We start from the raw sequence: 24,975 nt of genomic DNA on the forward strand, positions 1-24,975 counted from the left end.
TAGTATGGAAATATGGGGTATTTAACTTCAGAGTGTGGAACAATCTCCGAAATGGTTTCCTTTCATCCCCCAACTTCATTTTAAGCCCTTTTAATTGGGTTCTTTGAATGTCTGAGTAGTTGGTAGATACATTTAGATATTGTCAGCACTTTTTTTAAGGGCATTGACCTCCACATGGAAAGTCTTATCCATTTTTACATGCCTGCTTCGACCACTTCATAGGGAGAACTGATCTGGAATTGTAAGGACCATTCCCGGAGATGAGAAGCAGGTCAAACATTTAATCGGAAAAGACATGGAACAAGACAGGAACAGCATCAGCACACAGGTATACAAGGACATAAGACAATCAATGCTGAAGCGGGGAGAGTAGCGGGGGAACAGACAGATATAGGGGAGGTAATGACAGAGGTTATTGAGTCCAGGTGAGTCCAATAATCTCTGATGCGTGTGATGGGGGAAGGCAGGTGTGCGTAATGATGGTGGCAGGAGTGCATTATGCTAGGGAGCCTGGCGCTCGAGGCAAGAGCGGGAGCAGGCGTGACAGGAATAAGTGAACCAAAGAGGATATGTCATCACTAGCCTACGTACAGTATGTAAACATTATTTGACTTGCTTTCAAACTCAGGAAATATGTTGCTGTTCAAGTGTATGATTTGTTATGGAATAATAGTCCAATACCAATTTCTCAAGTTGATGAATCTACAGTAAGATTAGGACTACATCCCAATTATATCTTCTTCCTCTCAAAGTGTGCACATGTTCACTTCCCTTCACTGACTCTGGATAAAAGTGTCTGCTAGATGACAAAAATGTAAATGCAAATTATTTGAAAGGAAATGACTGGTATAAGATATGGTGGAAAATCCCACAAGCCAACACACATCCACCAATCCAATGCTTTTAGATTTGTTGGAAGTGCTGACACGTCAGGTTTTTAGTTGTTCTGGGATTTAGCTGGACTAAAATCTTTGTGTAACACAGTCGCCACCTTGTGACAGATAATGAGACATGCGACAATGCATATGCCTCAAACACTAAGTGTTTTTTCTATCTTTACCACTAAGAGGAGCTACAAAACCATTTACCAATTGGACTCTGCTGTACTGTTAAGACAGATATATGTGCAACATTTTACCACTAAGTGTCAGTATGTTAGAATGTCAACAAAAGAGTACCAAAAGGGCATTTCGGATACAGATTCCCCACATTTATTATCTTGTTCTGTTCCTGCCTTTGCAAGGTTAATGATAATATATATCCTGTTTCTAGCATACCATGTTATTCATACATACAGGTAGTTTTCAACATTATGCATATTATTTTCCATTCAAAACATATCTAGAACACTTTAAACATGTGTTTTGTTGAATAATAATCTCTCATATAATACGTACAGGAACACATACCACCAAGCAAGCAAGGCCATCTACATACGGTATAACTCCAAAGCAGGGCTATAAGAAAACTGTGGTTACACACAATGGGCCTGAATTGAGAATCCAATCTAGTTCACCAAGTAAGAGATCCAGTCCACATGTAACGGCACAACTAACCCTGTCAGGGGTTGATTCTCCTATGTCTTCAAACATGTAACTGTATGAATATAAATATATATATATACACATACAGTATGCAGGATCAACTAGTACAGGCTCATAGAAAATGACCAGACCAGATCAGTGCATCTTTAGTAGACTGGGTCGAGTCATGACAAGGTGTGTGCTCTTTTCTTGAGGTACCACGGCTAATCTGGGGGAGAGAGATAGAGAGAGAGTGAAACAGAAAGAGAGAGAGAGCGAGAGCGAGAGAGAGAGAGAGAGAGAAAGACAGATCAAGAGATTGTATTAAGTCTTCCTATTTGCAGACGAAGAAGGCGCTAGTCTTAGACTACCAGCTCAAAAACACCAAACTTCAGTTTGAGATGGTTTGTTATTCAGACAAACTAGCAGGCTACAACCACAGATGGCTATAACAGTAAACAAAGCGTTATCCAGTGCATCCATTTGATCAGGTTTGTTCTGTGGCAGTTCTGTGCCACATGGAGAGAGTAGAAACATTCTTTACAATGATTATCATAGTACAGTTCATGTTTCTTCTGAGTGATTCAGAATCTCAACCGACAAGCAGACAGTTAATACTGGTGGACATCCGGCTGTCAATAAACCAATTAATCAGCCTTCATCCTACATGTTGAATCCAACCTCCTACTAGTTAGTGGTCGATATTGTTCCCACAGAGACAAGGTCTCAATGTGTCCGTTGTCACAGCCAGAAGGAAATGAAGAAGATGTTGATTATGAGCAATCAGTCGGTGCTCTGCGGAATCACTTCCTTCTGTACTGTATCTCTTGGGCTGTGGCTGTGATCAGACTGTGCCATGTCCAGTCAGTTCCTACTATAGCTCCTGTACAGGGCTATGGCTGCAGCTTACTCCATTCTTACTACTGTATGCGTATCCTGACCTGTGGCTGTGTGCTGCAGCCTGCTCAGTCAGTTGTCTCTATAGTTCCTGGGCTCTTTCTGTGACTGCAGCAGCCTGCTTAGCCAGGCTACATGTGACCCTGTTTGTCTGAGGACGAGGAGGACGTAGAGGGGGACGGGGATGGAGCCTTGGGGAACACCCTGTCTGTGGGAGTGATAGATGCTGGACTTCCCAGGCCTGAGGAGCTGGAACTACTAGACCTGTGCTGCCCCTGTCCCCCCTGTCCCTGGCCATGTCCCAGGTGGATGGGAGCAGGCCGAAGCGGTCTGACCGGAGGCGGCCTGAGGGGGGCGCTGGGCCTCCGTGCAGTCAGGGCCGGTTTGAAGGTGCTCATGGTCTCGGAGGACGAGGAACTGCTGCTACGGCGCAGGGCGGCGTCAGGGTCTCTGATGGCCATGGTGTTGGTGTGGAGGGGGCTGCTAGGGGTCTCAGAGGGTGGTCTGGACCCACAGGAGGAGAGGTGCTGCTGCTTCAGGGGCTCCAAGGTGTCCAGGACCACGTCGGGAGCATGCTTGGCCACGTTCTGCCGCTCAAGCTCAGACAGCTCATGCAGGGCGGTGTTCATGGTCTTCTCTATGTCCTGTAATACACACAGTTTCACCACTGATATTAATCCAGTGTCTGATGTCCTGCAACACACTCTATCTTGGCTGTCCATAGTAGTAGATGATGACAATTCACACACACACACACACACACACGCACACACGCACGCACGCACACCAATAGAAAAAATAATGTCCCATTCAAACATCTGCTCTTATTGTTTATCCTCAAACAAAATACTGACATACCAAGTCTTCCCAATAAAAACCAAACTGTTTCTTCTTGAAAGCAGGAACAAATGGACAAATTAACACTTCACAAATGGTTCCAATATTCTCTCTCTAATGAAGCAAACAAAGGGAGCCATATTTACATGTGGAGCTAGCAGCAGCTAACAGACTGAACAGTAATTAGGAGATGAGAGACAGAGGGCAATGTGGGCCTCTCTCTCAGATGTCCTTCCCACTGCTGCCTGACTTTGTCCATCTGAGTACTGGCTGGGATCCATAAACTATACTGGAAATATTTCTCCCTCTGTCTGTCGGTCTTTTCTGTCTGTCTGCCTGTCTCGCCATCTCTCTGAACAACAGACAGGAGAATATCCTCATTAGCTTCGACTGCACAACTCCGAGCATGGCTGGACTGGCAGGAAATAGTTATATTAAGAATAACAAGGGAAGTTTGGTCTTGCCTGACTTCACCCACTGAATCAATTGCTTTGATAATTATTAAGTATTTATTGCAGTGATTAGATTCTCACCTCTGTATACCCTGATAAATGCTCTTTTGCCAAAACTTTTGTTAAATAAATCCACAAGCAACAAGAGATGAGTGGGCAACCTTCTTTTTTAAATTGGTTAGTTTATTTTCTGGTAGTCAGCACCCCATCATTAGGCCGGGTGTGCGTTTAGTTATTTATTTACTTCATAGACTCTCACCTCTGCCAGTGATTTCTGTTCGCCAAGGCTACCGTGGCGGGTGGAGCCGGGGGAGGGTCTGAGGGCGGGGCCATCACGGAAGCACTTTCTATCTGGATGGTTGATACTTCCTGTGCTGCTGAACGTGCTGACATGGCGTTTCTCTGGACTGTCCATGCGGCCCCTGCTGACAGCCATCTTGTGAGGGCTGCAGGGGCGGGGCATGACCCTAGGGGGCGTGTCCATACCTCGGGTGGGGCTGTGAGTGTCGGCGGTGCTCCTGTGGTGAGGGATAACAGCACCGTCTGAACGAACCCTCACCCTGAATGGCCACAACACAGAGAGCAGACAGACTCTCAAGACAGCATCAAGGACAGAGTGCAAAAATAAATTATAGCTCATTCAATACAACTACACTAAATGAACCATTATTTTGTAGCCTCTTCATGGAGGAAAACATCTCATCCTGCATGTGTCTAGAAAACCTGTTAACCTGCATTACTGAACTGTGAGAATGAATCATCATAAAGTCAATGTGTAGCCACCTTCCAAGAGCATCTCCATAGTGGTGTTCAGGGGTATGTTGTCTGTGTTCGCAGGGGGAGCTGCGGTCACGGTTCCTGGATGAGGTTCGGTCTCTGTCCTCCTGGTGGGGTCCACTACTGGCCTCACTCCCAGCCTTCCAACTCAGACTGTCTGAGAACGCATCTTCCCTGAGGTAACGGAGAGACAGAGAGCAGATGTTTTTTGTATGCTGGCAAAATGCATAAACAATTATACAATTTCATTAACGAGTCACTGCAAATCATCTGGATACCCTTACACCAGAGATTAGATGAAATTATTATGTCAACAAACAATCCTTCGGAAACTAAACCTAACTCCAGATGTTGGACCTCTTCTAGTTATTATTAACAAGTACAGCACCCATTCCCCAGTTTCCCCGGGCCCCTGACTTATTATTTATTTCACCTTTATTTAACCAGGTAGGCCAGTTGAGAAAAAGGTCTCAACTGGGACCTGGCCAAGATAGAGCAAAGCAGTGCAACACAAACAACACAGAGTAACACATGGGATAAACAAACATACAGTCAATAACACAATTGTCACACCCTGAACATAGTTTGCTTTGTATGTTTCTATGTTTTGGTTGGTCAGGGTGTGAGCTGGGTGGGCATTCTATGTTACATGTCTAGTTTGTCTAGTTCTATGTTTGGCCTGATATGGTTCTCAATCAGAGGCAGGTGTTCGTCATTGTCTCTGATTGGGAACCATATTTAGGTAGCCTGTTTGGTGTTGGGTTTTGTGGGTGAATGTCCTTAGTGTCCTTGTAACTGTCTTGTGTTAGTTTGCACCAGTTTAGGCTGTTTTCGGTATTCAAGTTACGGTTATTGTTTTGTATTGATTCGTGTTTACGTTATTTTATTAAACATGAATCTCAATAGCCACGCCGCCTTTTGGTCCGACTCTCTTTCCCATACAGAAAACCGTGACAGAATCACCCACCACAACAGGACCAAGCGGCGTGGTAACGGGCAACAGCAAAAGCAGCAGCAGGAGAAGCAACAGAGGCAGCAGCAACAGGAGCAGCAGCAGCAGCAGTGGGAGAGGCTGCACTACTTGGAAAAATGGACATGGGAGGACGAATTGAATGGTAAAGGACCCTGGGCTCAGCCAGGAGAATATCGCCGCCCCAAAGAAGAACTGGAAGCGGCGAAAGCGGAGAGGCGCTGGTATGAGGAGGCAGCGTGGCGTCGTGGATGGAAGCCTGAGAGTCAGCCCCAAAAATGTATTGGGGGGGGGGGCTCACAGGGAGTATGGCTACGCCAGGTAGGAGACCTGAGCCAACTTCCTGTGGTTACCGGGGGGCGAGAGAGACCGGGCAGGCACCGTGTTATGCTGTGAAGCGCACGGTGTTCCCAGTGCGGGTGCATAGCCCGGTGCGGTACATTCCAGCTCTGCGTATCGGCCGGGCTAGAGTGGGCATCGAGCCAAGTGCCATGAAGCCGGCTCTACGCATCTGGTCTCCAGTGCGTCTCCTTGGGCCGGCTTACATGGCACCAGCCTTGCGCACGGTGTCCCCGGTTCGCCTGCATAGCCCAGTGCGGGCTATTCCACCTCGCCGCACTGGCAGGGCGACCGGGACCATTCAACCGGGTAAGGTTGGGCAGGCTCAGTGCTCAAGAGCTCCAGTGCGCCTGCACGGCCCGGTCTATCCGTCACCACCTCCACGCACCAGCCCTCCGGTGGCAGCCCACCGTACCAGGCTGTCTCTCCGGCCCATCCTTACAGGGGCTCCCTCCTCTCCAGCGCCGCCTGAGCCGCCCGTCTGCCCAGCGCCGCCTGAGCCGCCCGTCTGCCCAGCGCCGCCTGAGCTGCCCGTCTGCCAGCGCCGCCCGTCTGCCCAGCGCCGCCTGAGCCGCCCGTCTGCCCAGCGCCGCCTGAGCCGCCCGTCTGCCCAGCGCCGCCTGAGCCGCCCGTCTGCCCAGCGCCGCCTGAGCCGCCCGTCTGCCCAGCGCCGCCTGAGCCGCCCGTCTGCCCAGCGCCGCCTGAGCCGCCCGTCTGCCCAGCGCCGCCTGAGCCGCCCGTCTGCCCAGCGCCGCCTGAGCCGCCCGTCTGCCCAGCGCCGCCTGAGCTGCCCGTCTGCCAGCGCCGCCCGTCTGCCCAGCGCCGCCTGAGCCGCCCGTCTGCCCAGCGCCGCCTGAGCCGCCCGTCTGCCCAGCGCCGCCTGAGCCGCCCGTCTGCCCAGCGCCGCCTGAGCCGCCTGAGCCGCCCGTCTGCCCAGCGCCGCCTGAGCCGCCCGTCTGCCCAGCGCCGCCTGAGCCGCCCGTCTGCCCAGCGCCGCCTGAGCCGCCCGTCTGCCCAGCGCCGCCTGAGCCGCCCGTCTGCCCAGCGCCGCCTGAGCCGCCCGTCTGCCCAGCGCTGCCTGAGCCGCCCGTCTGCCCAGCGCCGCCTGAGCAGCCCGTCTGCCCAGCGCCGCCAGTGCCGCCCGTCTGCCCAGCGCCGCCAGTGCCGCCCGTCTGCCCAGTGCCGCCCGTCTGCCCAGCGCCGCCAGTGCCGCCCGTCTGCCCAGCGCCGCCAGTGCCGCCCGTCTGCCCAGCGCCGCCTGAGCAGCCCATCTGCCCAGCGCCGCCAGTGCCGCCCGTCTGCCCAGTGCCGCCCGTCTGCCCAGCGCCGCCAGTGCCGCCCGTCTGCCCAGCGCCGCCCGTCTGCCCAGCGCCGCCAGTGCCGCCCGTCTGCCCAGCGCCGCCCGTCTGCCAGGGGCCGCCAGTGCCGCCCGTCAGCCAGGGGCCGCTAGTGCCGCCCGTCAGCCAGGGGCCGCCAGTGCCGCCCGTCAGCCAGAGGCGCCAGAGCCCCTGCCCCTCTGCCCAGAGCCCCTGCCCCTCTGCCCAGAGCCCCTCTGCCCAGAGCCCCTGCCCCTCTGCCCAGAGCCCCTGCCCCTCTGTCCCGAGCAGCCGCCCCTCTGTCCCGAGCAGCCGCCCCTCTGTCCCGAGCAGCCGCCCCTCTGTCCCGAGCAGCCGCCCCTCTGTCCCGAGCTGCCGCCCCTCTGTCCCGAGCTGCCGCCCCTCTGTCCCGAGCTGCCGCCCCTCTGTCCCGAGCTGCCGCCCCTCTGTCCCGAGCTGCCGCCCCTCTGTCCCGAGCTGCCGCCCCTCTGTCCCGAGCTGCCGCCCCTCTGTCCATTGAGAAGAGTTGCCATGGTGAGGAGGCCACGGAAGCGGACAAGGTGGGGGACTAAGACTACGGTGAAGTGGGGGCCACGTCCAGCACCAGAGCCGCCACCGTGGACAGATGCCCACCCAGACCCTCCCCTATAGGTTCAGGTTTTGCGGCCAGAGTCCGCACCTTGGTGGGGGGTACTGTCACACCCTGACCATAGTTTGCTTTGTATGTTTCTATGTTTTGGTTGGTCAGGGGTGTGAGCTGGTTGGACATTCTATGTTACATGTCTAGTTTGTCTAGTTCTATGTTTGGCCTGATATGGTTCTCAATCAGAGGCAGGTGTTCGTCATTGTCTCTGATTGGGAACCATATTTAGGTAGCCTGTTTGGTGTTGGGTTTTGTGGGTGATTGTCCTTAGTGTCCTTGTAACTGTCTTGTGTTAGTTTGCACCAGTTTAGGCTGTTTTCGGTTTTCAAGTTACGTTTATTGTTTTTGTATTGATTCGTGTTTACGTTATTTTATTAAACATGAATCTCAATAGCCACGCCGCCTTTTGGTCCGACTCTCTTTCCCATACAGAAAACCGTGACAACAATAGAAAAGTCTATATACAGTGTGTGCAAATGTAGTAAGATTAGGGAGGTAAGGCAATAAATAGGCCATAGTGGCAAAATAATTACAATTTAGCAATTAAACACATTCTAGATTTAATTTAAATTGGAGATGCTTAATGTGAGTCTGGAAGGAGAGTTTACAGTCTTACCAGACACCTAGGTATTTGTAGTTGTCCACATATTTTTAAGTCAGAACCGTCCAGAGTGGTGACGCTAGACGGGTGTGCGGGTGCGTGCAGTGATCGGTTGAAGAGCATGCAATTTAGTTTTACTTGCATTTAAGAGCAGTTGGAGGCCACGAAAGCAGTGTTGTATGGCACTGAAGCTCGTCTGGAGGTTAGTTAACACATTGTCCAAAGAAGGGACAGACATATACAGAATGGTGTCGTCTGTTGGATCAGAGAATTACCATCAGCAAGAGAGACATCACTGATGTATACAGAGAGAAGAATCGGCCCGAGAAATGAACCCTGTGACACCCCCATTGAGACTGCCAGTGGTCCGGACAACAGGCCCTCCGATTTGACACACTGAACTCTATCTGAGAAGTAGTTGGTGAACCAGGCGAGGCAGTCATTTGGGAAACCAAGGCTGTTGAGTCTGCCGATAAGAATGCTGTGACTGACATAGTCGAAAGCCTTGGCCAGGTCGATGAATACAGCTGCACAGTATTGTCTCTTATCGATGGCGGTTATGATATCGTTTAGGACCTTGAGCGTGGCTGAGGTGCACCCATCACCAGCTCAGAAACCAGATTGCATAGCGGAAAAGGTACGGTGGGAATCGAAATAGTCGGTGATCTGTTAACTTTTCTTTCGAAGACTTTAGAAAAGGCACGGTAGGATAGATATAGGTCTGTAGCAGTTTGGGTCTAGAGTGTCTCCCCTTTGAAGAGGGGGATGACCACGGTAGCTTTCCAATCTTTAGGGATCTCAGTAAGAGAGGTTGAACAGGCTAGTAATAGGTGTTTCAACAATTTCGGCAGGTAATTTTAGAAAGAGAGGACCCAGATTGTCTAGCCCAGCTGATTTGTATGGGTCCAGCTCTCTGGATTTGGGTGAAGGAGAAATGGGGAGGCTTGGGTAAGTTGCTGTGGGGGGTGCAGAGCTGTTGACCAGGGTAGGGGTAGCCAGGTGGAAAGCATGGCCAGCAGTAGAAAAATGCTTATTGAAATTCTCGATTATCGTAGATTTAGCAGTGGTGACAGTGTTTCCTAGCCTCAGTGCAGTGGACAGCTGGGAGTAGGTGCTCTTATTCTCTATGGACTTTACAGTACATTGTCCCAGAACTTTTTGGAGTTTGTGCTACAAGATGCAAATTTCTGTTTGAAAAAGCTAGCCTTTCCTTTCCTAACTGCCTGTGTATATTGGTTTCTAACCAACTTTAAAAAGTTGCATATCGTGGGGGCTATTCGATGCTAATGCAGTACGCCACAGGATGTTTTTGTGCTGGTCAAGGGCAGTCAGGTCTGGAGTGAACCAAGGGCTATATCTGTTCTTAGTTCTAAAGTTTTGAATGGGGCATGCTTTTTTAAGATGGTGAGGAAAGCACTTTTAAAGAATAACCAGGCATCCTCTGCTGACGGAATGAGGTCAATATCCTTCCAGGATATCCAGACCAGGTTTTTCGCTGAAGTGTTTTAGGGAGCGTTTGACAGTCATGAGGGGTGGTTGTTTAACCGTGGACCCATTACAGACGCAGGCAATGTTGAAGAAAGCAGAGGTGTATTTAAAGGGCAGGTTGGTTAGGATGATATCTATGAGGGTGCCCGTGTTTACGGATTTAGGGTTTTACCTGGTAGGGTCAACGATAATTTGTCAGATTGAGGGCATCTAGCTTAGATTGTAGGATGGCCCGAGGTGTTAAGCATATCCCAAATTTAGGTCACCAGGATCAGTTGGAGATGAGTGTGCCTGCATCCCAAATTACACACTATTCCCTTCATAGTGCACTACTTTTGACTAGTGTGCTAGCGCACGAGCTCTAAACAAAAGTAGAGAACTATAAAGGGTATAGGGTGCAATTTTGGACGCATCCTGTGTCTTTCCCTAATTAGGGTTTAATTCTGTCATCTCCACGGTGATGGATGGTGATTGGCTGTCGGGTAGGGTTCCGGAAGGATAAATGACCAGTTACAGAGTGACCTTAATGTTCCATCCTTGTCATGCGGAAGTGTTAGTTCAAGAGACTGAGGAGAGGACATCTCGTTTAATTACTAATTGGGGATTTATTTGCTTTGAAGTCTTTGGTGCTTACTGTATGCCAACTGCTGCATTGACACAGTATCAGACTAATGCACTTTGGGCACAGTTCATGATTATTGACATATCAATTCACTGTTATTGACATGGACTCACATAACCTGGAGGCCCCATGGTAGGGGTGCACAGTCTGTCTCTCGTCTACTGACGATTACAATAGAAGTGCTTATCCTAAACAGAGGCATGTAGCATTTGAGCAGTTACACAGAAATATTGTACTTACATGTCCTGCACCACAATGTATTGATGTGGGATGAGTCCGTCCACTCCGTTGTGTCGTCCCTCCCACCAGTCATCAGAGGCTCTCAGGTACAGCAGCAGTGATGCCCCCTTCTTAAAGGACAGCTCTCTGGGAGTTCGCCCCACGTAGTCAAACTTAGCGATAGCCTCGATCTGCTCCAGTTCATCATCACTGGTGTGAGGTCCTGTACTGTTGTCCACTTCATCAATGGCACCTGGCCCACTTTGGGGACTGTCACTAAATGGTGTAGAGAGAGAGATATATATATTGTAGATAGATAAATACATTGATTGATAGATTCAGATAATGATAAAGAAGGACATAGTATAGTGCTTTGGACTAAACTAGCCCAACAAGAGGGTGAAGTCATTTGAAACACAGAACTGGGTCCAGTCCTCTAATCCCCTTCTCTACATTGGTTAATCTCCATCTTCTCTCCCATCCAAGCAGAACCAAGGCCCAGTATACTATAACATCACTAACCAGTACTCTTCTCCTCCAGCCATGCACTTCTCATAGACCGGTCCGTCCAGCTCACGGTGGCTCGGGAAGATGACCTCGTTGTGGATGATGATGGTCTTGATGACCTCATTAACGTGTGTCTGACAGGCCACAGGATCGTGACCATCAGGTATGGGCATCAGAGTCGGGCCGAAGCAGGTAGCCAGGTTATAGGGATCCATCATGTTCTCATCACTGTACTGGGATAGACTGGAGAGAAACAATGGGGAATTACAGTTTTCTTTTATCACTTTGGTATAATTTTACAACTTTTAGGTCAAAACTCAAAAAGGCAGATTTTTTTCTTTATGTACATTTTCAAGTACAACACACAGTAACTTTTTCACCAAACCTAAATCAGTGTTTCATCTAGAAATACCTTTCACATAAAGACACTGCCTTTCACAATGCAATGCTTACATTACTTTTCATATGATTCTCTTCTCATTTGTTTAAATACATTTGACCATCACTTAATCCAACTGCGCTTAACGGTTAATCACTTAACCGTTTGGTAAACCTATAGATTTTGAACTGGTTTGTCTACTATATATGGATTTTGAGAGCTACAGAAATAAAAGGGGAAAGTGGATACCTAGTCAGTTGTACAACTGAATGCATTCAACTGAAATGTGTCTTCCACATTTAACCCAACCCCTCGGAATCTGAGTGGTGAGGAGGGCTGCCTTAATTGATATCCACATCTTCGGCACCCGGGGAACAGTGTGTTTGTAAAGTATTAACATCTAAATTACATGTATTACCCAACAAAATAACATCTATCCAGACGTCCTATACAGTTATTCATTAGTGCAAAAAAAACATTGTATTTTTCAGATATAATTGCAACATACTGTAGGTGTCTGTAATCAAATGTAAGAAATTAAATGAAACAAATAAAATTAATGAAAATAAAACATAACATGTAGTACCTATTAATTTGCATCAAGCCTGTCTTGAGCATTTCAATATAAATTCTCCACCAAATCACAGTGTTCATGCACCGTGGGAAAAACCCTTTGGCATGGCGAATCCAAGCTTGACATTGGTCTGTATTGATGTCGTCGCATGCCTCATCCAAGGCCAGAAGGAGGGTGGCACGCTCATGGGGCTGGCGATCGTCCACCTTCCACCTTTCCTCAATAGGGTTGAGGAAAGGAGAATATGGGGACCGGTATAGGGTCACTAATCGATGATTGTCCCACGCAATGACATTCATGACATACCGGTCTGCCCAATTTCATTGCGAAAGACATTGAGGTGTGCAGCGTTGTAGGATCCAAGCAATGGCCTACGTCCTACCAGATAATCTTCAGAGATAGCTGCAACCATGGAGATGTTTCCCCCACGTTGTCAAGGCACGTAGATGGTCATCCATTGACCGATGAGCAAATTAGACTTATTTTTCTTCTCCGTATCTCCGGATTCCTACCGCAAGCTCTGAACCTTTTCACCTGGATCATCGCATCTGCTATCCAAGTGGCCACTCCTGGCTAACGTCTCTGTCCCGAAGCAAGAACCAATTAGCCTGGAGCTAACCTTGCTAGGCCCATATCCCGGCTAGCCGAAGAAGTCCATCAGCCACTCCTTTGGCTACAATACATATTTTGCCAATTGGCCTGGACCCCGCCGACCCTTCACGACTGGACTACCGACGTAATTTGACCAAGGGGGTTTATCAACTGGCTCCTCCGTCGCAACGTCCCCTGAATGCCCATCTGCTAGCCTGCTAGCCGCAACCCGCTAGCTGTCTAGAGCATATCGGACTGTTAGCTTAAGAGGCCCATCGGACAAATTCTTTGGCCACTATACCTTTTTCTATTGGCCTAGACCCCTTTAACCACACGAAGCCCTGCTGATCCACGATGACTGGTCTGCAGACGTAACAGCACGAGGGGGCTACAACAGACTTTCTTCCGTCGCGACGTCCCTCCAAGGCCCCTCTGCTGCTATGTTTCGAGAGACAATATCTCTCTCATCGTCACTCAGTGCATAGGTTTACCTCCACTGTATTCACATCCTACCATAACTTTGTCTGTACATTATGCCTTGAACCTATTCTACCGTGCCCAGAAAACGTATAGCCTTTAGCCGTACTCTTATCCTACCCCTCCCCTGTTCCTCTGGTGATGTAGAGGTTAATCCAGGCAATGCAGTGGCTAGCTCCACACCCTTTCCCCAGGCGCTTTCATTTGTTGACTTCTGTAACCTTAAAAGTCTTGGTTTCATGCATGTTAACATTAAAAGCCTCCTCCCTAAGTTTGTTTTATTCACTACCTTAGCACACTCTGCCAACCCGGATGTCCTAGCTGCGTATGAATCCTGGATAAGGAAGATCACCAAAAACTCTGAAATTTCCATCCCTAACTACAACATTTTCCTACAAGATAGAACTGCCAAAGGGGGAGGAGTTGCAATCTCCTGCAGAGATAGCCTGCAAAGCTCTGTCTTACTATCCAGGTCTGTGCCCAAACAATTTGAGCTCTTACTTCTAAAAATGCACCTTTCCAGAAACAAGTCTCTCACAGTTGCAGCTTGCTATTGACCACCTTCTGCCCCCAGTTATGCCCTGGAACCCATATGTGAATGGATTGAAACCCATCTTTCTCCAGAGCTCGTGCTGTTAGGTGACCTAAACTGGGACCTGCTTAACACCCCGGCCATCCTACAATCTAAGCTTGATGCCCTCAATCTCACAAATTATCAATGAACCTACCAGGTACAACCCCAAATCCGTAAACACGGACACCCTCTTAAATATCATCCTAACCAACCTGCCCTCCAAATACACCTCTGCTGTCTTCAACCAGGATCTCAGCGATCACTGCCTCATTGCTTTTGTCCGTAATGGGTCTGGGGTCAAACGACCACCCCTCATCACTGTCAAACACTCTCTAAAACACTTCAGCGAGCAGGCCTTTCTAATCAACCTTGCCCGGGTATCCTGGAAGGATACTGACCTCATTCTGTCAGTAGAGGATGCCTGGTTATTCTTTAACTTCTTGGTGACATTGGGCAGTATTTTCATGTCCGGATGAAATGCATGCCCAAATCCAACTGCCTGCTACTCATCCCCAGAAGATAAGATATGCATATTATTAGTAGATGTGGATGGACAACACTATGAAGATTCTAAAACTGTTTGAATCATGTCTGTGAGTATAACAGAACATACAGTGCCTTGCGAAAGTATTCGGCCCCCTTGAACTTTGCGACCTTTTGCCACATTTCAGGCTTCAAACATAAAGATATAAAACTGTATTTTTTTGTGAAGAATCAACAACAAGTGGGACACAATCATGAAGTGGAACGACATTTATTGGATATTTCAAACTGAAAAATTGGGCGTGCAAAATTATTCAGCCCCTTTACTTTCAGTGCAGCAAACTCTCTCCAGAAGTTCAGTGAGGATCTCTGAATGATCTAATGTTGACCTAAATGACTAATGATGATAAATACAATCCACCTGTGTGTAATCAAGTCTCCGTATAAATGCACCTGCACTGTGATAGTCTCAGAGGTCCGTTAAAAGCGCAGAGAGCATCATGAAGAACAAGGAACACACCAGGCAGGTCCGAGATACTGTTGTGAAGAAGTTTAAAGCCGGATTAGGATACAAAAAGATTTCCCAAGCTTTAAACATCCCAAGGAGCACTGTGCAAGCGATAATATTGAAATGGAAGGAGTATCAGACCACTGAAAATCTACCAAGACCTGGCCGTCCCTCTAAACTTTCAGCTCATACAAGGAGAAGACTAATCAGAGATGCAGCCAAGAGGCCCATGATCACTCTGGATGAACTGCAGAGATCTACAGCTGAGGTGGGAGACTCTGTCCATAGGACAACAATCAGTCGTGTATTGCACAAATCTGGCCTTTATGGAAGAGTGGCAAGAAGAAAGCCATTTCTTAAAGATATCCATAAAAAGTGTTGTTTAAAGTTTGCCACAAGCCACCTGGGAGACACACCAAACGTGGAAGAAGGTGCTCTGGTCAGATGAAACCAAAATGTAACTTTTTGGCAACAATGCAAAACGTTATGTTTGGCGTAAAAGCAACACAGCTGAACACACCATCCCCACTGTCAAACATGGTGGTGGCAGCATCATGGTTTGGGCCTGCTTTTCTTCAGCAAGGACAGGGAAGATGGTTAAAATTGATGGGAAGATGGATGGAGCCAAATACAGGACCATTCTGGAAGAAAACCTGATGGAGTCTGCAAAAGACCTGAGACTGGGACAGAGATTTTTCTTCCAACAAGACAATGATCCAAAACATAAAGCAAAATCTACAATGGAATGGTTCAAAAATAAACATATCCAGGTGTTAGAATGGCCAAGTCAAAGTCCAGACCTGAATCCAATCGAGAATCTGTGGAAAGAACTGAAAACTGCTGTTCACAAATTCTCTCCATCCAACCTCACTGAGCTCGAGCTGTTTTGCAAGGAGGAATGGGAAAAAATGTCAGTCTCTCGATGTGCAAAACTGATAGAGACATACCCCAAGCGACTTACAGCTGTAATCGCAGCAAAAGGTGGCGCTACAAAGTATTAACTTAAGGGGGCTGAATAATTTTGCACACCCAATTTTTCAGTTTTTGATTTGTTAAAAAGGTTTGAAATATCCAATAAATGTCGTTCCACTTCATGATTGTGTCCCAAGTGTTGTTGATTCTTCACAAAAAAATACAGTTTTATATCTTTATGTTTGAAGCCTGAAATGTGGCAAAAGGTCGCAAAGTTCAAGGGGGCCGAATACTTTCGCAAGGCACTGTATGTAGCAGGCGAAACCCCGAGGTCACTCTTTTCAATGGGCTGTCATTGGGAACCCAGATTTCTAAGGGATCTTCTTGCAGGTCCTACCGCTTCCACTGGATGTCACCAGTCTTTAGAAATTGGTTGAGGTTTTTCCTTTGTGTAATGAAGAAGTGGCCCTGTTCAAAACAAGGGTCACTTCAAGTGTAGTGTTTGTTTGAGGCGCGTGACCAGAAAGGTAGCGTCAGTTTGTTTTCTTCCTGTATTGACCACAGATCATCCAGTCTTCAATTTGATCAATTATTTACTTTAAACTTACTTTTTTTAAATTTACTTTAACTTTACCTAAAGTTGTATTACTAAGTTGTTTGAAATGTTTTGGCAAAGTTTACAGGTAACTTTGGAGATATTTTGTAGTCACGTTGCGCAAGTTGGAACCGGTGTTTATCTGGATCAAATGCGCCAAATAAATTGACATTTTGGATATATATCGACAGAATTAATCGAACAAAAGGACCATTTGTGATGTTTATGGGACATATGGGGGTGCCAACAGAAGAAGCTCGTCAAAGGTAAGGCATGATTTATATTTTTATTTCTGCGTTTTGTGTTGGAGGTGCTACTCTCAGGTAATAGCATAGTTTGCTTTCACCGAAAAGCCTTTTTGAAATCTGATACGTTGGCTGGATTCACAACACGTGTAGCTTTAATTTGGTATCTTACATGTGTGATTTCATGAAAGTTAGATTTTTATAGTAATTTATTTGAATTTGGCGCACTGCATTTTCTCTGGCTTTTGGCCAGGTGGGACGCTAGTGTCCCACATATCCCAGAGAGGTTAAAAGTGCTTTCCTCACAATCTTAAATAAGCATGCCCCATTCATAAAATGTAGAACCAGGAACAGACATAGCCCCTGGTTCACTCCAGACCTGACTGTCCTTGACCAGCACAAACACATCCTGTGGCGTACTGCATTAACATCGAATAGCCCCCACAAAATGCAACTTTTTAGGGAAGTTAGGAACCAATATACACAGGCAGTTAGGAAAGCAAAGGCTAGCTTTTTCATACACTGTTTATGGACACTGTAAAGTCCATAGAGAATACGAGGACTTCCTCCCAGCTGTCCACTGCACTGAGGCTAGGAAACACTGTCACCACTGATAAATCAGAGACAATTGAGAACTTCAATAAGCATTTTTCTACGGCTGGCCATGCTTTCCACCTGGCTACCCCTACCCTGGTCAACAGCCCTGAACCCCCACAGCAACTTGCCCAAGCCTCCCTCATTTTTCCTTCACCCAAATTCAGATAGTTGATGTTCTGAAAGAACTGCAAAATCTGGATCCCTACAAATCAGCCGGGCTAGACAATCTGGACCCTCCTTTCTAAAATTATCTGCCAAAATTGTTGCAACCCCTATTACTAGCCTGTTTAACCTCTCTTTCGTATCGTCTGAGATCCTGCCGCGGTCATCCCCCTCTTCAAATGGAGAGACACTCTAGACCCAAACTGCTACAAATCTATATCTATCCTACCCTGCCTTGATAAGGTCTTCAAAAGAAAAGTTAACAAGCAGATCACCAACCATTTCAAATCCCACTGTACCTTCTCCGCTATGCAATCTGGTTTCCCGAGCTGGTCATGGGTGCACCTCTGCCACGCTCAAGGTCCTAAACGATATCATAACCGCCATCGATAAGAGACAATACTGTGCAGCTGTATTCATCGACCTGGCCAAGGCTTTCGACTCTCTCGGCAGACTCAACAGCCTTGGTTTCTCAAATGATTGCCTCGCCTGGTCCACCAACTACTTCTCAGATAGAGTTCAGTGTGTCAAATCGGAGGGCCTGTTGTCCGGACCTCTGGCAGTCTCTATGGGGGTGCCACAGGGTTCAATCCTCGGGCCGACTCTTTTCTCTGTATACATCAATGATGTCGCACTTGCTGCTGGTGACTCTCTGATACACCTCCAGCGCAGACGACACCATTCTGGAAACATCTGGCCCTTCTTTGGACACTGTGTTAACTAACCTCCAGATGAGCTTCAATGCCATACAACTCTCCTTCCGTGTCCTCCAACTGCTCTTAAATGCAAGTAAACCTAAATTAATGCTCTTCAACCGATCGCTGCCCACACCTGCCTGCCCGCCCAGCATCACTACTCTGGACAGTTCTGACGTAGAATATGTGGATAACTACAAATACCTAGGTGTCTGGTTAGACTGTAAACTCTCCTTCCAAACTCACATTAAACATCTCCAATCCAAAATTAAATCTAGAATCAGCTTCCTATTTCGCAACAAAGCATCCTTCACTCATGCTGCCAAACATACCCTCGTAAAACTGACTATCCTACCGATCCTTGACTTCGGCGATGTCATTTACAAAATAGCCTCCCACACTCTACTCAGCAAATTGGATGCAGTCTATCACAGTGCCATCCGTTTTTCCACCAAAGCCCCATACACTACCCACCATTGTGACCTGTATGCTTTCGTTGGCTGGCCCTCGCATCATATTCGTCGCTAAACCCACTGGCTAATGTTCATCTATAAGTCTCTGCTAGGTAAAGCCCCGCCTTATCTCAGCTCACTGGTCACCATAGCAGCACCCACCTGTAGCACTCGCTCCAGCAGGTATATTTCACTGGTCACCCCCAAAGCCAACTCCTCCTTTGGCCGCCTTTCCTTCCAGTTCTCTGCTGCCAATGACTGGAACGAACTGCAAAAATCACTGATGCTGGAGACTCATATCTCCCTTATTAGCTTTAAGCACCAGCTGTCAGAACAGCTCATAGATCACTGCACCTGTACATAGCCCACCTGTAATTAGCCCACCCAACTACCTCATCCCCATACTCTTATCGATTTTTATTTATTTTGCTCCTTTGCACCCCAGTATCTCTACTTGTACACTCATCTTCTGCACATCTATCACTCGTGTTTAATTGCTATATTGTAATTATTTTGCCACTATGGCCTATTTATTGCCTTACCTCCGTTATCCTACCTCATTTGCACACACTGTATATAGACTTTTTCTATTGTATTATTGCTGTCTATCCTACTCCATGTTGAAAGAAATTGCAAGTGTTCACACACCCCCTTTTATATGATGACCAATTGTGGTTACCACTATTTAAAATGAGCAAAAATGAGTAGTCATTATGTGTGGTTATCAAATGTCATATATATATATATACATATATATATATATATAACATGTAGATGTTTATACTTACAAACACTGATGACTTTATATTAAAGGTATTTCTAGATGGAACACTGATTAGGTTTGTTGAAAAAGTTTGTTAGTTGTACTTAGTCAATTGAAAATGTGATTAAAGTTGAGAAAAAACAGTCTTTTTGATTATCTGTTTTGAGTTTTGTACTAAGAGTTGTGAAATGTTACCTCATACTTGTGAAAATAGTACCAAAGCCATACAAAAACTGTAAAAAATGTGTTTTACTCAAACGACTTTCCATAACACAGTATTTATTTACACAGTATTTATACACATATTAGGTTTCTTCATAAACACATACTTTTTACAATGTAGAACCAACGACTGAAATGTTTAATATGTTTTGTCTTCATTTATCCTCATTTAATGAAGATAACTACCTTCCTCTTCCTCCCTGGATGAGCCACCTCTGAACACTATCTTCATTATTGGGTTTCTCCATCAACACATAACATGTTGTTATTACGACTGACTGCTTGATGTACAGACGTACTGATTGATGTACAGACATACTGCTTGATGTACAGACGTACTGCTTGATGTACAGTGGGGAGAACAAGTATTTGATACACTGCCGATTTTGCAGGTTTTCCCACTTATGCAGATTAATTACTTAAAAATCATACAATGTGATTTTCTGGATTTTTGTATTAGATTCCATCTCTCACAGTTGAAGTGTACCTATGATAAAAATGACAGACCTCTACATACTTTGTAAGTAGGAAAATCTGCAAAATCAGCAGTGTATCAAATACTTGTTCTCCCCACTGTATAGACGTACTGACTGATGTATAGACGTACTGATCGATGTATAGACATACTGATTGATGTACAGACGTACTGCTTGATGCTTAGACGTACTGATTGATGTATAGACCTACTGCTTGATGTATAGACTTACTGCTTGATGTATAGACTTACTGATTGATGTTTAGACTTACCGATTGATATATAGACTTACTGAATTATATATACTTACTGGTTGAGGAATGCAAACAGATATCTCATGACGATGATGACGGGGTGAGAAAGAGTTACAACGATCTGCTGAAGGTGATGAGCTCTCTCTGCACCAGAGTCTAGTTCTGAGAGATAGAGAAAGGGGGTAGAGAGACAGAGGGATACAATCATTTCGATGTATACAATATGAAATGTATATCTTTTGTCCTCGTCTTGTCGTGTCCTGTATATATATATATTTACAACTTTTTTCACATACATTTTATTTTTATTTTCCATCAACTCATCTTCAAAACACTCTCCTGCAACCCGCCTCACCAATTTATATTTATAAAAAAGTATTATTTACCTCAGATCTGTAATCCTCCAAGAAGCTAGCCAGAAACTCCAAGAAGCTAGCCAGAAACTAGCCAGAAGCTAGCCAGGAGCTAGCCCAGAAGCTAATCCAGAAGCTAATCAGAAGCTAGTTAGCTTCTTTACTGGCAAATCGTTAGTATTCAGCTAACCACGGTTTGTGGTCATCAGCTATCCTTTAGCTCGAAAATCTATCGAAAATCTATTGCCAGTTTTGTACGGCGCATGGCGGCTCGGAACGGAACATACCGGACCAATTTTTCTCTCCATGTCCCTGGATTTCAACTGCTCTCTGGACATTCATACCCGGATCTCACAGCTAGCTAGCTGCTATCCGTGTGACAATCGGATTTCGTCGATTCCGGAGCAAACATCAATTATTCCGGTGCTAGCCAGCTCCGTCAATCACTCCTGAGTTCCATCATTCACTCCTGGGCTGCAGTCACCTATCCGGACCCGTTTTACTGCCTACGCGGAGCCCCACCGGGCCTTCACAACTGGACTGCCGACGTTATCTACCTGAAGGAGATCCGGCTGGCTCCTCCGTCGCGACGTTACCTGAACGCCCATCTGCGGCCCGCTAACCGTTAGCTGTCTTACCGGCTGTTATCTGAATAGACAATCGGACAATTTATTTATTTTTATTATTATTATGTTTTCTTCTCGGGCCTCTATAACTATATCTATTGTTCTTATTTTTGTTGTTGTTGTGCGATTTGGATTAATCCCCTCTACCACACGGAACCCCACTAATCTACTGACCGAACGCAAGAGGTGGCTAAAAACATACCTCCATCCTATGCTAGCTTGCTACCGATGGCCTGGCTAGCTGTCTAAATCGCCGTGACCCTCAACCAACCTCTCCACTCACTGGACCCTTTTGATCACTCGACTAAGCATGCCTCTCCTTAATGTCAATATGTCTTGTCCATTGCTGTTCTGGTTAGTGTTTATTGGCTTATTTCACTGTAGAGCCTCTAGTCCTGCTCACTATACCTTATCCAACCTATTAGTTCCACCACCCACACATGCAATGACATCTCCTGGTTTCAATGATGTTTCTAGAGACAATATCTCTCTCTTCATCACTCAATACCTAGGTTTACCTCCACTGTATTCACATCCTACCTTACCTTTGTCTGTACATTATACCTTGATGCTATTTTATCGCCCCCAGAAACCTCCTTTTACTCTCTGTTCCAGACGTTCTAGACGACCAATTCTTATTGTTTTTAGCCGCACCCTTATTCTACTCCTCCTATGTTCCTCTGGCGATGTAGAGGTGAATCCAGGCCCTGCAGTGCCTAGCTCCACTCCTATTCCCCAGGCGCTCTCTTTTGACGACTTCTGTAACCGTAATAGCCTTGGTTTCATGCATGTTAACATTAGAAGCCTCCTCCCTAAGTTTGTTCTATTCACTGCTTTAGCACACTCTGCCAAACCGGATGTTCTAGCTGTGTCTGAATCCTGGCTTAGGAAGACCACCAAAAATTCAGACATTTTAATTCCAAACTACAACATTTTCAGACAAGATAGAACTGCCAAAGGGGGCGGTGTTGCAATCTACTGCAAAGATAGCCTGCAGAGTTCTGTCCTACTATCCAGGTCTGTACCCAAACAATTTGAACTTCTACTTTTAAAAATCCACCTCTCTAAAAACAAGTCTCTCACCGTTGCCGCCTGCTATAGACCACCCTCTGCCCCCAGCTGTGCTCTGGACACCATATGTGAACTGATTGCCCCCCATCTATCTTCAGAGCTCGTGCTGCTAGGCGACCTAAAATGGAACATGCTTAACACCCCAGCCATCCTTCAATCTAAACTTGATGCCCTCAATCTCACACAAATTATCAATGAACCTACCAGGTACCTCCCCAAAGCCTTAAACACGGGCACCCTCATAGATATCATCCTAACCAACTTCCCCTCTAAATACACCTCTGCTGTCTTCAACCAAGATCTCAGCGATCACTGCCTCATTGCCTGCATCCGTAATGGGTCAGCGGTTAAACGACCTCCTCTCATCACTGTAAAACGCTCCCTGAAACACTTCAGCGAGCAGGCCTTTCTAATCGACCTGGCCGGGGTATCCTGGAAGGATATTGACCTCATCCCGTCAGTAGAGGATGCCTGGATATTTTTTTTAAATGCCTTCCTAACCATCTTAAATAAACATGCCCCATTCAAGAAATTTAGAACCAGGAACAGATATAGCCCTTGGTTCTCCCCAGACCTGACTGCCCTTAACCAACACAAAAACATCCTATGGCGTTCTGCATTAGCATCGCACAGCCCCCGTGATATGCAGCTGTTCAGGGAAGCTAGAAACCATTATACACAGGCAGTTAGAAAAGCCAAGGCTAGCTTTTTCAAGCAGAAATTTGCTTCTTGCAACACTAACTCAAAAAAGTTCTGGGACACTGTAAAGTCCATGGAGAATAAGAACACCTCCTCCCAGCTGCCCACTGCACTGAAGATAGGAAACACTGTCACCACTGATAAATCCACCATAATTGAACATTTCAACAAGCATTTTTCTACTGCTGGCCATGCTTTCCACCTGGCTACTCCTACCCCTGTCAACAGCACTGCACCCCAACAGCAACTCGCCCAAGCCTTCCCCATTTCTCCTTCTCCCAAATCCATTCAGCTGATGTTCTGAAAGAACTGCAAAATCTGGACCCCTACAAATCAGCCGGACTAGACAATCTGGACCCTTTCTTTCTAAAATTATCTGCCGAAATTGTTGCCACCCCTATTACTAGCCTGTTCAACCTCTCTTTCGTGTCGTCTGAGATTCCCAAAGATTGGAAAGCAGCTGCGGTCATCCCCCTCTTCAAAGGGGGGGACACTCTTGACCCAAACTGCTACAGACCTATATCTATCCTACCATGCCTTTCTAAGGTCTTCGAAAGCCAAGTCAACAAACAGATTACCGACCATTTCGAATCTCACCATACCTTCTCTGCTATGCAATCTGGTTTCAGAGCTGGTCATGGGTGCACCTCAGCCACGCTCAAGGTCCTAAACGATATCTTAACCGCCATCGATAAGAAACATTACTGTGCAGCCGTATTCATTGATCTGGCCAAGGCTTTCGACTCTGTCAATCACCACATCCTCATCGGCAGACTCAACAGCCTTGGTTTCTCAAATGATTGCCTCGCCTGGTTCACCAACTACTTCTCTGATGAGTTCAGTGTGTCAAATCGGATGGTCTGTTGTCCGGACCTCTGGCAGTCTCTATGGGGGTGCCACAGAGTTCAATTCTTGGAACGACTCTCTTCTCTGTATACATCAATGAGGTCGCTCTTGCTGCTGGTGAGTCTCTGATCCACCTCTACGCAGACGACACCATTCTGTATACTTCCGGCCCTTCTTTGGACACTGTGTTAACAACCCTCCAGGCAAGCTTCAATGCCATACAACTCTCCTTCCGTGGCCTCCAATTGCTCTTAAATACAAGTAAAACTAAATGCATGCTCTTCAACCGATCGCTACCTGCACCTACCCGCCTGTCCAACATCACTACTCTGGACGGCTCTGACTTAGAATACGTGGACAACTACAAATACTTAGGTGTCTGGTTAGACTGTAAACTCTCCTTCCAGACCCATATCAAACATCTCCAATCCAAAGTTAAATCTAGAATTGGCTTCCTATTTCGCAACAAAGCATCCTTCACTCATGCTGCCAAACATACCCTTGTAAAACTGACCATCCTACCAATCCTCGACTTTGGCGATGTCATTTACAAAATAGCCTCCAATACCCTACTCAACAAATTGGATGCAGTCTATCACAGTGCAATCCGTTTTGTCACCAAAGCCCCATATACTACCCACCATTGCGACCTGTACGCTCTCGTTGGCTGGCCCTCGCTTCATACTCGTCGCCAAACCCACTGGCTCCATGTCATCTACAAGACCCTGCTAGGTAAAGTCCCCCCTTATCTCAGCTCGCTGGTCACCATAGCATCTCCCACCTGTAGCACACGCTCCAGCAGGTATATCTCTCTAGTTACCCCCAAAACCAATTATTTCTTTGGCCGCCTCTCTTTCCAGTTCTCTGCTGCCAATGACTGGAACGAACTACAAAAATCTGAAAATCTGAATCTGAATCTGAAACTGGAAACACTTATCTCCCTCACTAGCTTTAAGCACCAACTGTCAGAGCAGCTCACAGATTACTGCACCTGTACATAGCCCACCTATAATTTAGCCCAAACAACTACCTCTTTCCCTTTTTACTCCATGTGTAACTCTGTGTCGTTGTATCTGTCGAACTGCTTTGCTTTATCTTGGCCAGGTCGCAATTGTAAATGAGAACTTGTTCTCAACTTGCCTACCTGGTTAAATAAAGGTAAAATAAAAAAAGTCAAAAAAATATCTACTTTACGATAGTAAACATATTTACTATATAAATCCAATCAATT

At 46.5% G+C, this 24,975-nt stretch overlaps 1 protein-coding gene across 5 annotated transcripts in view; it reads right to left on the reverse strand.

Moving 5' to 3' along the window:
• Nucleotides 1-1,188: 1,188 nt before the first annotated feature.
• The window catches only part of LOC110528336 (SLIT-ROBO Rho GTPase-activating protein 3), an 89,300-nt gene continuing 65,513 nt past the window's right edge, over nucleotides 1,189-24,975 (reverse strand). For 4 of the 5 annotated variants that reach the window (XM_021610330.2, XM_021610328.2, XM_021610326.2 and 1 more), the window contains exons 16-21: nucleotides 20,206-20,311; nucleotides 11,207-11,434; nucleotides 10,706-10,960; nucleotides 4,493-4,660; nucleotides 3,969-4,269; nucleotides 1,189-3,064 (exon numbers count right to left, since the gene is read on the reverse strand). In XM_021610330.2, the coding sequence (XP_021466005.2) occupies nucleotides 2,552-3,064; nucleotides 3,969-4,269; nucleotides 4,493-4,660; nucleotides 10,706-10,960; nucleotides 11,207-11,434; nucleotides 20,206-20,311 (1,571 nt within the window). In that variant the 3' untranslated portion in view covers nucleotides 1,189-2,551. The remainder of the gene's footprint in view (nucleotides 3,065-3,968; nucleotides 4,270-4,492; nucleotides 4,661-10,705; nucleotides 10,961-11,206; nucleotides 11,435-20,205; nucleotides 20,312-24,975) is intronic. The other variant, XM_021610327.2, reaches the window with a different exon arrangement.

The sequence above is a fragment of the Oncorhynchus mykiss genome, chromosome 7 (assembly GCF_013265735.2).
Source record: "Oncorhynchus mykiss isolate Arlee chromosome 7, USDA_OmykA_1.1, whole genome shotgun sequence".
Taxonomy (NCBI): domain Eukaryota; kingdom Metazoa; phylum Chordata; class Actinopteri; order Salmoniformes; family Salmonidae; genus Oncorhynchus; species Oncorhynchus mykiss.